The sequence below is a fragment of the Manis pentadactyla genome, chromosome 4 (assembly GCF_030020395.1).
Source record: "Manis pentadactyla isolate mManPen7 chromosome 4, mManPen7.hap1, whole genome shotgun sequence".
NCBI lineage: Eukaryota > Metazoa > Chordata > Mammalia > Pholidota > Manidae > Manis > Manis pentadactyla.
The window spans coordinates 103137070-103150085 of NC_080022.1; the positions used below are offsets into that span (position 1 = coordinate 103137070).

General features: G+C 46.1%; 2 protein-coding genes across 2 annotated transcripts in view; one reads left to right on the forward strand and one right to left on the reverse strand.

Annotated features, from left to right (window-relative positions):
* Positions 1 to 13016, forward strand: part of LOC118931523 (dynein axonemal heavy chain 9-like) — a 287535-nt gene that overhangs the window by 137048 nt on the left and 137471 nt on the right. Inside the window, 4 exon segments of the mRNA XM_057499470.1 lie at positions 2191 to 2296; positions 3485 to 3635; positions 7653 to 7827; positions 12395 to 12568. Of these exon segments, the coding sequence (XP_057355453.1) occupies positions 2191 to 2296; positions 3485 to 3635; positions 7653 to 7827; positions 12395 to 12568 (606 nt within the window).
* Positions 8052 to 8758, reverse strand: LOC130683402 (transcription initiation factor IIA subunit 2). Its single transcript, XM_057500584.1, has one exon. The coding sequence runs from the start codon at positions 8652 to 8654 to the stop codon at positions 8325 to 8327; it is 330 nt and encodes a 109-aa protein (XP_057356567.1). The 5' UTR covers positions 8655 to 8758; the 3' UTR covers positions 8052 to 8324.

Here is a 13016-nt window from a genome sequence, read left to right on the forward strand (position 1 = left end):
TAGAAAATTTAGAAAACACACTGTAATCACAAAGAAGAAAGCAATCATCTGTAATTATTATTATTTTCTTTTTGTAGACAGTTATTTTTTATTGAAGGGTAGTTGACACACAGTATTACATTAGTTTCAGGTGTACAACACAGTGATTCAACATTTGTATACATGATAATTCTAGGTACCAGCTATCACCATACCAAGTTGTTACAATATTTTGACTATATTCCTTATGCTATACATTACATCCTGGTTACTTATTTATTTTACAATTGGAAGTGTGCACTTTTTTTTTTTTTGTGAGGGCATCTCTCATATTTATTGATCAAATGGTTGTTAACAACAATAAAATTCTGTATAGGGGAGTTAATGCTCAATGCACAATCATTACTCCACCCTAAGCCTAATTTTCATCAGTCTCCAATCTTCTGAAGCATAACGAACAAGTTCTTACATGGAGAACAAATTCTTACATAGTGAATAAGTTACATGGTGAATAGTACAAGGGCAGTCATCACAGAAACTTTTGGTTTTGCTCATGCATTATGAACTATAAACAGTCAGTTCAAATATGAATACTCATTTGATTTTTATACTTGATTTATATGTTGATACCACATTTCTCTCTTTATTATTATTATTTTTAATAAAATGCTGAAGTGGTAGGTAGATACAAGATAAAGGTAGAAAACATAGTTTAGTGTTGTAAGAGAGCAAATGTAGATGATCAGGTGTGTGCCTGTAGACTATGTGTTAATCCAAGCTAGACAAGGGCAATAAAACATCCACGGATGCAGAAGATTTCTCTCAGAACAGGGGGGGTGAGGTTCTAAGCCTCACCTCTGTTGATCCCCAATTTCTCACCTGATGGCCCCCCTGCGACTGTGCCTGTCTTAGGTTGTTCCTCCCTTGAGGATTCTTACCCATCTCTGGCTAACCAGTCATCTTCTGGAGCCATACAGGGAAATGTAAAGTTGGTAAGTGAGAGAGAAGCCTTATTGTTTGAAAAGGTAAGCTTTTTACTTCTTTGCATATTTATGCCCTGTGGCTTCTATGCCCAGCATTTGTCTTGAGGTGTCTTTACCACTTGGAAGAATTATGATACTCAGTAAACTTGACATGAGGCACGAATTCTATTTAAGGGTTGTAATTAGGAAGGAAGAAGAAAAGCTGTAGAAGTAGCAGGCAGAAGAAAACATGGGAAGATTGATTATTTCTTTGACATATCTTCTTGTAGAGTAACTTCAGCATGTGTAGGTTTTAAACTACTAATTAAATTGCACACACACATTAACATAATAGGAGTATAGTTACATAACAAAAGCATACCTGTAATTACCATCCATCTCCAGTGAAACCAAGAAAACCAGTTAGGCACCTTAGGCATTTGTGAAAACTTATCTATGATATGGTGGATAATGTCCAACTGAACTTGAACAGTCTGAGAGAAATCAGACAAATTAAAACAACCCATTCCTGGGGACTGTTCACATCCCATATGTTCTTTTAACAGTAAATAGTCTGTAGTTGTAAGATTTTGGAGCGCTACAATTTGCACTCTCCTAATTCTCGGTTGAGTTCCAACAGTATAGATCCAGTCAAATTTGTTGTTTTACTGTATGCACAGGCCAGCTTAGATATCTCCTTCTTCATTCCCATGGCAAGTCCAGGAACTGGTGGGATGAGTGCATCTACACCTGTATCAGTGTGTGGATCTTTGTTGGGGTTTTTTGATGATCATCTTCTGGCATGAGTCTTCCCGAGAGTGCTGATGTTGGAAGTTCTTTTTCATATCGTATCTTAGTTGATTTTCGGGGTAGCCAAATTAGGCTTTGATCCTCTGTATAAAGACAAACAGACCCTTTGCCTACACTTTCATATGCCCTTTATACCCTTGTGTAGAACTCATTGGAGGTCACCACACAGGAACTGCCTTTTTTTTTTTGTATCATTAATCTACACTTACATGACGAATATTATGTTCACTAGGCTCTCCCTTATATCAGGTCTCCCCTATAAACCCCTTTACAGTCACTGTCCATCAGCATAGCAAAATGTTGTAGAATCACTACTTGCCTTCTCTGTGTTGTACAGAATCATCTGTAATTCTTACAGGAGAAACCCAGCAAACCCCTGCCAGCTGGCCAGGCTCCCTAACTCCTCCCCACCTGTTGTCCCTCCCCCCATTGTTTCCAGGTGCTGACCCTAGCCAGCAATGAGAGGATCCCTCTGAATCCCACTATGTGGCTCCTCTTTGAGATCAACCACCTGTGCACGGCTACCCCAGCCACTGTCTCCAGAGCAGCTATGGCATGAGAAATGACAAAACCACAGAACTGCTTGGCTGAAAACAGGCACCGCCAGCATCACACATGACCTGGCTGGCATGGCAGGAAGCTCTCAGAGGGAGCCAGGCACCCACCAGCCAATCCTCAGCCCCAATCCACATCCATGAGCGTGAGCAAGCGCTCTCAGGCCGGGGCCCTGTGACTGTCCTAATTCAGAAATGTTATGGTAGGGAAGGGGAATGGCCTCTGGGCTGGACAACTGTATACAAGTGCCTCAAATTAGGCTGCTTTCAAGCCAGTGCTCACCTCCGTGACAATGGAGGTGACAAGCTTTGCGACTCTCATGACATCCTAGTGGAAGATAACAACTTTATGCCTTAACTTTCCTCTAACACCAAGGCCAAATTTATTGACAGGCTAGAGGGTAAAGAGATCTCCACCATTGTGACAGATTCCCTTGCAGGGACCTGTGCTGAGGTTATGAACAGGGCCCAAGAGACTTGCCTCTCCCAGCCTATTCATTTCCAAGGAGCACTGTAATGAATCACAACCTTGGTGGCTTTGCAAACAGCAGTAATTTATTCTCTCTTTCTTCTGCAAGTCAGACATCCAAAATCAAGTGTCAGGCCAGCTGCCTTCCCTCTGAAGGCTTCAGGGGAGCCGGCCGAGGCACTCCTTGGCTCGTGGCCTGTGACTCCAGGCTCTGCCTCCATCTTCACATGGCCTTCTCTGTGTGTGGCTTTCCTCCGCTGTCTCTTAGAAGGACACTTGTACGTGTTCCACCCAGATAATCCAGGATGATCTCATCTCAAGGTCCTGAATTGCACATGCAAAAGTCCTTTTTCAACATAAGATCGTGTTCCCAGGGTCCCAGGGTTAGGACATGGACAGATCCTTTCGGGTCCCACCATTTCACCTGCCAAACACTTCCACACCATGCCAAGTATGCCTAATGGCATAGCCTTCTCTCCTCTTGAGCCTAGAGTTGGCCTTAGGATCCTTGCCAACACTGCTTTCCACCAGCTGTTCTCAGTCCAGAGCTGGCCCCAAGAGCAAACCCGCTTGCCCCAAAGTCATCAGCCAGATCTCCTTTCTTTTGAAGTCCAGTGTTCTGTATGTTTTCTAAACAGAGAAAACAACTCTGGGGTGAAGACTATACTGACACCTGTGGAAAACTCACTGAACAATATTCTCTGTGCCCCCAGGGATCCTGTACATCAACCCAGCAGACCTGGGGTGGAACCCTGCAGTGAGCAGCTGGATCGACAAGAGGGAAATCCAGACAGAGCGAGCCAACCTAACCATTCTGTTTGACAAGTATCTTCCAACCTGCTTAGACACACTCAGAATCAGGTAGGTCACAAAACACAGGATGTAACACGTTAAAGCTGCAGAAGAACTGGTTGGCTCACATCCGAGACGCCCCCTGACACTGTGTCCTGTCCCTGAAGTCAGATGTCCCTAAGCATTCCCCTGTGGGTGTGGCAGATGGCAGAGGGGAACCCACACTAGGATGGCCACGGGATGCCTATTATCAGTTCAGGCAAGAAGCGAGGTGGGTGAGGAGGAGGAGGAAGGTGGCAAGTGCCTCCCATGAGTGCATGTGGGTGTATCCGGCAGAGGCGGCAGGTTGTAATACACAGCAATCCTGAAGTCCTCTGGTTTGCAGGACACACAGCTGGTCCTCCTACAGAGGCTAGGCTAACAGACCTAGAGGTCAGTGGCCCTTGATACCCACTTTCTGTTCCTGGTCATGTATGTTCCTGGCCCATGTAATGCAGGATCAGGTAGAATGCATCGTTTGGCCAGTCCTGCCCCTCTGGACACTGTGCGTTCACCTCTCCTATTACAGGTCTGCAGGAGCAGAGGCAATAAGCCCTGGACACTTATCACATGAACAAGAGATTATTCCTCTTAACCAAAAAGATACTTACAGCCACAATATCACATGTGTCTGCAAAGAGAGGTTCCAGCATTAGGCCCCTGCTTTTGTTTTACATTCTCTTCCTTGGTCAATTGATGCATCATTCTATGAATGAGGCACCCAAATTTGTGGTTCCTCCAACTTCAACTATCAGAGGCTGGTGCCATGAAGGCAACGTGACTCAGAGATGCACAGCTCTTAAAGGGTCAGCAGGTTAGGGTCAGGATTGTTTTGGGGAAATTAAGTCCACCACTCAAAATGATCCCTGACTCCTTTATTCATTGGTCTGTCAAGCACAGGATGGAGAACCACTGGCACACACAGAGGCAGAGATGAATGAGTGCCCCAGGCCCTCTGACCGCACATGCCTGCCCTCACCCCATCAAAATCCACCCACGTTTAGAGTAAATTTCATGTAACTAAAACCTGAGTTGCAGCTGAGCCATTGACATAGTAGTATATTTTTAGATATTTAATCACACACATATTAATTTTGATTTTGAAATTTTTATATGCCAGGGTCAGTAATTTCTTTTCCAAATTTCACCATTTTCATAAACCCATGAAAAGCCGTCAGCCCTTCATGGCCTGTGGGCCCCGTGGCCTTGGCTAATGAGATAAAGCAGCCCTGGCAGCAGGCAAAGTCTGGAAGTGGGAATGGTGGCTAGTGTCCCATGGGGACAAAGGCAGCAAAGAGGTCAACCAGAAGGGAGATTTTAGGAAACCAGCATACACCTGTTCTTTGTCAATTGCTGAGACAATTGTCCAGTTTGTCTTTTGACTAGGAGGCCATTCCCCACTCTGGGCATTTAGAACAAGAGATACCAAACTCTTGTCTATATGGGTATGGGCAAGTGTGTGTTTGTGTGCATGTGCAAACCTTGGAACAAGCTTTGAAGACTCTAACTGTACTAAATCTCTCCAGACACAACACCCCCCAGTCTCTGAATACTGGTTATCAAGGAAAAAGCACAGCTGTCAATTATGGTTATCTCATTTAACTCTAACAGCATTCCTAAGAGGGCATAATATCCCATAGACAAAGAGCTGGGGTTCCATGGTGCTCCCTCGGGGCCACAGCTAGTTAGTGACAAGGTGCACACTTCAAAGTCTTACTGGTATTTTAATCCGTCACGGCATCATAATGCTGGCTTTGTAGGGCCCTGTTACTATGAAGCTGTGTGAGGTCAACATAGCATGATTTTTATACTGAATGAGCGGGCCTCATAAGGGATGATTATAAAGCAACTTATTTTGTTTCCCACTGTTCCTTCAAAACCATTTTATGTGGCTGTTTCTCCTCCCACCCCTGGATGACATCTAGGTAAACACCCATGACTTTACCCATCATTCTCCAGTAATAAAAAGGTATCTGATCATTTGTAGTCACACAATCACACAATCACACATGTGTGCACATACACACGAAAATTTAAAGAAAACACACAGTGAAAAATTTAAAAAGCAGACTGCATTTAAATGACACTTCTCCCCTGGCCCATAGCTCAGGCCATCTTCCAGATGTCACCCTCAGTGCCAAAGGGAAGTGTCCTTGACTTCCTCTGTCCTGACTCTACCAGTCACCCCCTCAATCAGCTGCAGCTTCTGACCTGTCAGAGCTGAAGGGTGACGGAGAGAAGAGAGTAAGAGGGAGGAAAGGCCTTAATGACTGGCTCTGGCATGGCCTTAGTTACCCTAACTGTGGCAGATCCAAAATTGAAGATTTTGTGAGTCCTTGGGCTGCTCTCCATCACTGGGGATCTTCCACATGCCTTCCTTTGAAGAAAGTAAATGCATCTCCATTAGCTGGTCTTGTATAACTCCTTATGCAAACTGCTCCTTTGGCTGGCATCTAAAGCAGCCCCACATGCTCATGGCTCACAGGGGGATTCCAGGAAATAATCGCCCCTCCCTGCTTTGATAAATGGGAGCACAGGCTGCCCCAGTGAGCAACCTCTTCACTCCGCTATGAGATAAGCCAGTCTCTTCAAGGTTCTTCAAGTACAGGTCCTTTGCCACTTCAGAGCGGTCCTACTGAATCCCTTTCTCCAACTTTATTCCGGGTGAGCACCTGCATTCCCTGTGGGTGAGGGGACACTTATTGCCCACCAGGTGTTTTCTGTGTGCTAACTGCTGGCCCCTCCGGCATCTCCCACTTCCATCCTCTCTTCCTGGAGAAGATGAGAGGCCAGGGTTGTAACAGCCTTTACAGGTGTCCCCGGGTTGCCTGGATGTCAGTTTGGAATGGTCAGCCTAGTCGGCCCCTATCATCTTGGTGCCTTATTCAAAACTCTGCCTGAGACAGCTACATTTTAACCTTCTGTTGCAAATGTGTCAAATGAAGAAAAGCCTCTCAAGTACTCAATTTTCCCCTCACTCATGGAAGCCTTGACTACTGGACTACTTCATAGCGTCGTTGTGAGACGCAACTAGACTGAGAGCAGGTGTAAGAACCAAACACTAAGAAGAATGGAATGTGAGGGAGTGCTGAGGCCCAGTGCTGGAGAATGACTGAAGGTCTCAGTTGGTGGTTTCATTCATCCTGTAACAGCGGAACTGCTCCTGTGTGGCCTGTGAGCTCATCTTGCCGTGGGAGGTGGCTGCGAGGGCAGGTGTGCAGGAGAGGTTGTGCGTGTGGGTATGTGGGCACTCTGTATGTATGCATGGTGGGCTGAAAGTGCCCTTGTGTATACATATGTGTGTGCGTGCGTGCCTGTGTGTGTGTGTGTGTGTGTGTGCGTGCGTGTGTGTGTGGATGCACACATGCTCCTGTTCCCTTGGGCACAGGTCACCTTTGTGCATCCCTTGATACCTGCCTTTCATTCAAGACCTCCAAAGCCAAGGTTAAGAGGACAAACACCAGGCCAGGACAGAGGCACAGGGGCGTAGTCTTGGAAGACAAACTCCATCAAGTAAATCATGATTGTGTAAAATAATAATTTGTCCACTCTGCACTCCTCCCACCCCAATATAAGACTCTGGCCCCAAGGGAAACATTTTCACTGTGTTTTAGTTACTCCTCTGAGCAGAGGAATGGAAGCAGCAACCTCAGAACGGCACCCATATTGACTCTTGAGGTGCTTTCTGGCAAAAGAGAAAATTCTGAGATATTTACTTACATTTTCACAGCTGCCCACATTTCCCAAGGATTGAGAGGTGTCATCAGTGTTCAGAGGAGGGAAGAGGGAGGCAAGAGTATCAGAGGAAAGGGTGATAGGAAAAGGGACCTTCCCAGAAACCTTCTGGGCCCTTACTTGTCTGCACAGAGAGATGACCCAAAATAGCTGATTGGTATGCAGGCTGAAGAAGCATCTGGCCCTCTGTAAGCCCTAAGAGTCTGGCAGGTCATGAGCCCACCAGAATCAAGTGGCTTGCACAGCCATCTGACCATGCCTCTAGGATGGAAAATGCAGTGTTCTAGAGCACATCTGGCTCTCTCTTTGCAGATTTAAGAAGATAATTCCTATCCCAGAGCAGAGTACGGTGCAGATGTTCTGCCACCTTCTTGAGTGTCTCCTGACCAAGGAGGACACCCCTGCAGACTGCCCCAAGGAAACCTATGAGCTGTAATTTGTGTTTGCTGCCATCTGGGCATTTGGTGGAGCGATGGTCCAAGATCAGGTAAGAGGCTGGGATGCAGTGAGCACCTACATCCATGTCCATAGCAGCAAAACCTGATCTTCCGGCAAAGATTTGGGAGACAGGACAACTAAATGTCAGGATGAACATGAACACACCAGATGGTTTAGTTATCCATGCATTGCTCTGCTGAAGACATGCATTCCCACAAAAAGGTGTCCTGTGGGAGGCAGGTGAGATTTTGATGTTTCTTTTTTTTTTTTTTTTTTTTTTTTTGAGTTTTAAAATGAGTTTATTAAAGAATGTTCTCAGGCAAGGTTTGATTTGTCATTAAAAAAAAAGTTCTGTTTCTTCATGCAGTTTAGTGAAGATAATGTGAGAGGCTATAAAGCTGCAAGCTTCTTTCTAGTGGAATTCTCTGACAGCACAGTGTAGTCATTGCTGCAATGCTAGAACAAATAAAAAAAAGTCTCTTCTATGCTTCTCTTCAAAAGTGATGAATAATAACATGATGGCATAAAAAAGCCATTTTTTTCTATTCATTCTGTAGTACTGGAGCCAGTATTTTTACCATCGCAGGCTACAATTTTCACTTTATCCACTTTAATAAGTTCTGTCATCTCTCTGAATTCCACATCATTCAATACAAAAGTCCACACATTATCGCAGAATCTGTATGTATTCAGAGAGCCCCTGAAATTGACTCTGTTCCTGACCCTCTGAGCCAGTGCTGAGTTTATAGCCTTATCAAACTGAAGTAGAACTTGAAGGGCAAGTTGGGGAGTGATCTGCTGAGACTGTATGAGCTCATCAAGGCTCTCCTGAAGACTGTTTCCCAAAGTGGTATTTCTATATAACTGATATGCCATGGCTTAGGAGGAAGAAATTGTTTTTCTTATTCAGGCTTGCATTGATGTCCTCCCCAACTGTCTCTTCGGGCGCCGCAGAACCCGCCAAGCTCGGCCCACGACCCGGAAGTCTGATGTTTCTTATTGAGTTAGTGACTGTATCACTGCTTTCCTGGAGAGCTGCCATGTCTGAGCTTCAACAGCTGGAGGGTACTGTGCAAGGTGATGTGAGTTTTATAGGTGGAATAATGCTGTGCTGTAGAATGAATTGGAGGAATCCCTCTAGCCTTTGAAAAGTCCCTCAGAAGTATGAGGCCAGAGTGAACCAGCATGTCTCCTTACCCTTAAAATGCAGAGCTTTCCACGGAAGTTTAGACCAAAAGTTAGTTGCCGGCTGTGGTTAGGAAAGCAAAGCAGTATGTGTCTCATAGCATTGGCTGCAGGAGCCTCATGCAGTTCAGAGGTAGGGATGTCAGGCTGGAGTATCTTGGCATCCTTATGCCCTAGCCGTTCCTGTATTCCCAGCCTTTTTCTTTACTTAATTTCATCCAAATAAAAAGCACTTTGTCTAGAGATATCACATTCAAGGTTATGCAAACCAGTCTTTGACAACTGACTCTAGCTCCCAGGCAATGTCACATACAGGTTTAAGAACATGGACTCTGGATTTGAATTGTAACTCGGCCCCTCATTATGACTCATTGGGCAAAATTACTTAACCTCTCTCTAACTTACTCCCCCTTGGGTACAAAGGAGATGAGGGTGGTGATGGTACCCAGTTCCTAGGATGGCTGTGAGGATTAAGTCAAAGGACACTATTTTACTTGTCTGGCATGAATATGTGCAAAACACTTAAAGTCATGCTGGCACATGCATGTGTTTGTTATTCATATTCTCCTGCCATAATATCCAGGTTCACAGCAAATATCTGGTACCTCTTGCATGACAGGGGAGCAATCCAAGCTGCCATGGTTGGAGAGTTAGGATTTACTCCTTTGGTCTGACTTGATTGTGGGCTCTTTGGAGAGAGAGGGAAAATGTGTCAGCCTCCTGGGACAAAGCCTTGTTCTAAGAATCCAGATTAGAGGTGAGCTGGGAGAATTCACAATTAATTTAGAATTCATAGTTAATTTTTTTTCACAGGCCCTGGCTGTAAACATCCAGCCCCCCTCCCACTACCTGCTAACATGTCCTTTTGTGCTCCAAATTCAGTAGGCAGCTCTCACGAGCTCCTGGGACCAGGCCTTTCTCCATCTCCCTCCCCAGAGCTGGTGCAGGAGGAGGCTAGACAGAGAGCTTGACAACAGAGGGTTTCATGCTGTCTGTTCTGTAGCCCCAGGAGCTTCTCCATGAACTGCCTTATTGTCAGTTGTATTTCCTCTTTGAGGCGAGGAGGCAACCAGTCCAGCAAAATGGATGAGAGCTTGCGAAAGGCACAGAGACCCAGATGCATAGGTTAGTGCTTCCCATCAAACACACTCCTTGACCTTTCAGCTGTTGAAATGCCAGACAGCAAGCATTGCTGGGCATCCTCCACTCCCAAGCAGTAGGATATCAGGATGATGTACTTGGTCAATTTTCTATCTCTGTATGGAAAACTGCAAATCCACTCAACTCTTTTCTATAAGCTTGGGAGAAAGCATCCCTGCCATTGTCCTGGGCTCTGGAGTGCCTGGAGCTGTAGGCAGCCATGCTGGCACATGCAGAGAAGACAAGGGCAAAAGCTTTTAGCAGCAGGGGTGTTCCAAGACCCCCTGCACAAGCTGCCTTCAAGCCAGACACCAAAAATAGTGCTATAAATTGAAAAGTAAGAAGTTGGCCAAAAGACTCACAACAGGAACACCAGTTGTGCTTACATTTAACAGGCTGTCATTAAAGCAAAGCAGAAATACAAAATGCCGCCCATACCTGAGTAGAAGGTCCAAAAAAGGCCAGGGCAGGGGGAGGTTTTCCCTAAATGCTTTGCAGGGATCACAGGACACAGTCTCTCAGAAAGCTCCATACTGGGAGAGTGAAACCTGGGTTCAAATCCCAATTCTTCCAGATGCTTCTAGATGTGTAACCTTTGAGGTTTTGTCTTTTGATACATAAAAGAGGAATAATTTTCACCAGGATAACTTGGAGGCATTGTGAGGATCAAATGAGGTGATGTTACATTCCAAACTCTGCTACGGTTTGTGGAGACAGCCTCAGGGTCCCTTAGGTCAAAGGGCAGGAAGAGAACCAGAGGATTGTCTGAGTCTAAAGGAGAAGGGGCCTCTGCACTTAAGGTCACTGCTGCAGAGACACCCCTCCTGCCCCCCACAAAGAGCTGAACTGAGAAAGGGCCATCGAATGACTCAGCAGAGGTGACCTTGATTATATTACAGTGACCAGTTATAGTAGAAGGCAAGGTCACGCTCCAGCTTTCAGGCGATGAGACGATGTTGGTACAGCCCAGCTAATGGTTTGGTTGAGAAGCTGACTGAGTAACTCAGATGAGATTGGAGATGAGGAGAGAAGATCCATCCAATCTTCTTCTTTCTAGAGGTTGCCTTCATCTCAGATTTCCCATCTAAACCTAAAATCTGGCTTTTAAAGGTCCTCAAGAATTTTATCAAAGAGTTAAAAATAGGGATTTTTCTGAGGCTTCCAATTGCAGAGAACAATACTGAGAGACACAGTGTACCCTTAATCAGAATAAGAACAGCAAACAAATCTGTCCTCACAGTAGAGCCTATTTCCATTCTCATTTTAAAGCAAAATAATTCAATCCTATTTACCTAATGGGTAGCAAAATGCCGAGTACCATTCTTCCAGGTCCAGCTTCATTCCCACCCAGCCAGCTTCCTGGTGTGTCCTGCCTTTGCACTTCCTCTCTGGCCTGCCCTCTAGGAACGTTTCCTAAAATGCCCAATCTCAGTCTCTTTTCTTTTTTAATATTTTTCCTAGGTCTGTGTGTTCAAAGAGGGGGTTTGAACTCCTCCCCTAGAGGGTTGCTAGTAGCACTAGTTTTGTGGCTGGTGGGAGGTAGGGGTGTGCACGTGTATGTGCACGTGCATATGGGTGTATATTTGGGCTTGGCCACGTCAGACAGTTTGAGCACACTGAGTGCACAGTGCTAACCTGAGAGGCACAGGATCTGATCTGTATGCATGTCAATTATATGTCTCCACCCATTCCTTTTGTCATGAAGACCCATTTGTGTTTGTCTTTGCTGCTCCTAGACTTAGAATTTTAGCTCTTGAGGACACTTTAGAAGTCTTTTCTTGGATCCTCATTTTATTGATGGGGAAATGGAGGCACAGAAAGAAGTGGGGCTCCTTCCACCCTACCACCCTGTGCCCCCAGCATCAGTGGTCACTGTTTTATTCATGCCACTGACTGCCATCCTGGGCATTGCTCAGTCTCAGGGGTCTAGGAAGACAGAGCTCTATCTCGTTGGGAGGTCCTGACCACACTTGCCCACCTTGTGGATGCAGGCTCCCACTGTCCTCCATGTTACCACCTGTTTCCACCCGTGCACCCCACGAAGCACTGGGATGACTCAGCTGCGAGGTCCAGCAGCTGGGCATGTTCATGGCTGAGGGCTGCCAGCTGGGCCTTGTCAGGCTGGTCCTGGGGGGAGCAGTGTCCTTCCTGGAGGAGCTGGTCCACTGGGCAGGCCTGCACAAACCGGGCCACTTTGTGTTCCATCCCTGATCTCTGCCTGATGCTAGGGCGGCTCGTCCAGCTTACCAGCTCTGGGAAACCGTGCACCCTAACCTGCTTTGTTTTGGCAGCTTGTGGGCTACCTGGAAGAATTCAGCAAATGGTGGCTGACAGAGTTCAAGACAGTCAAGTTTCCTTCCCAGGGAACCATCTTTGACTACTACATAGACTCAGAAACCAAGAAATTTGAGCCTTGGTCCAAGCTCATCCCCCAGTTTGAATTTGATTCCGAGATGCCTTTCCAGGTGAGTGTGGCCAAGTGAACAGACACGTGCGGTCATCCCAGGACCTGCAGAGGCTGCTGCCCCTTATGGGAATCCAAGTGTTCTGGCCTTGCTAGGAACTAGTCATTCCCAGCTACACAGCTTTTCTGGGGAAATTATAGGCGCAATGCAGTTCAAGAGTCCCCAAAGGGCTCTTGATTCCTAGAGCCCCCCAGCATCCTGTGGGCAGAAGGTTAAAAAAAACAACTAAAATATGTGAGAGAAGCCACAGGGAGGCAGACAGAGCTGGAAGAGGATGGGAGGGGATACTCACTACACTGAGGGGGAGTTATAGGATGGCCTTACCATGGCTATGAGGGGAGACACTCCTGCCCGCAGTAGTGAGCCTGCTCTGCCCTGCCGGCAGCATCCCTCTCCTGAAATGGTCCAGAACGTTTTGCAGTGAATCTATCTCTCCCATAAGCCCCTG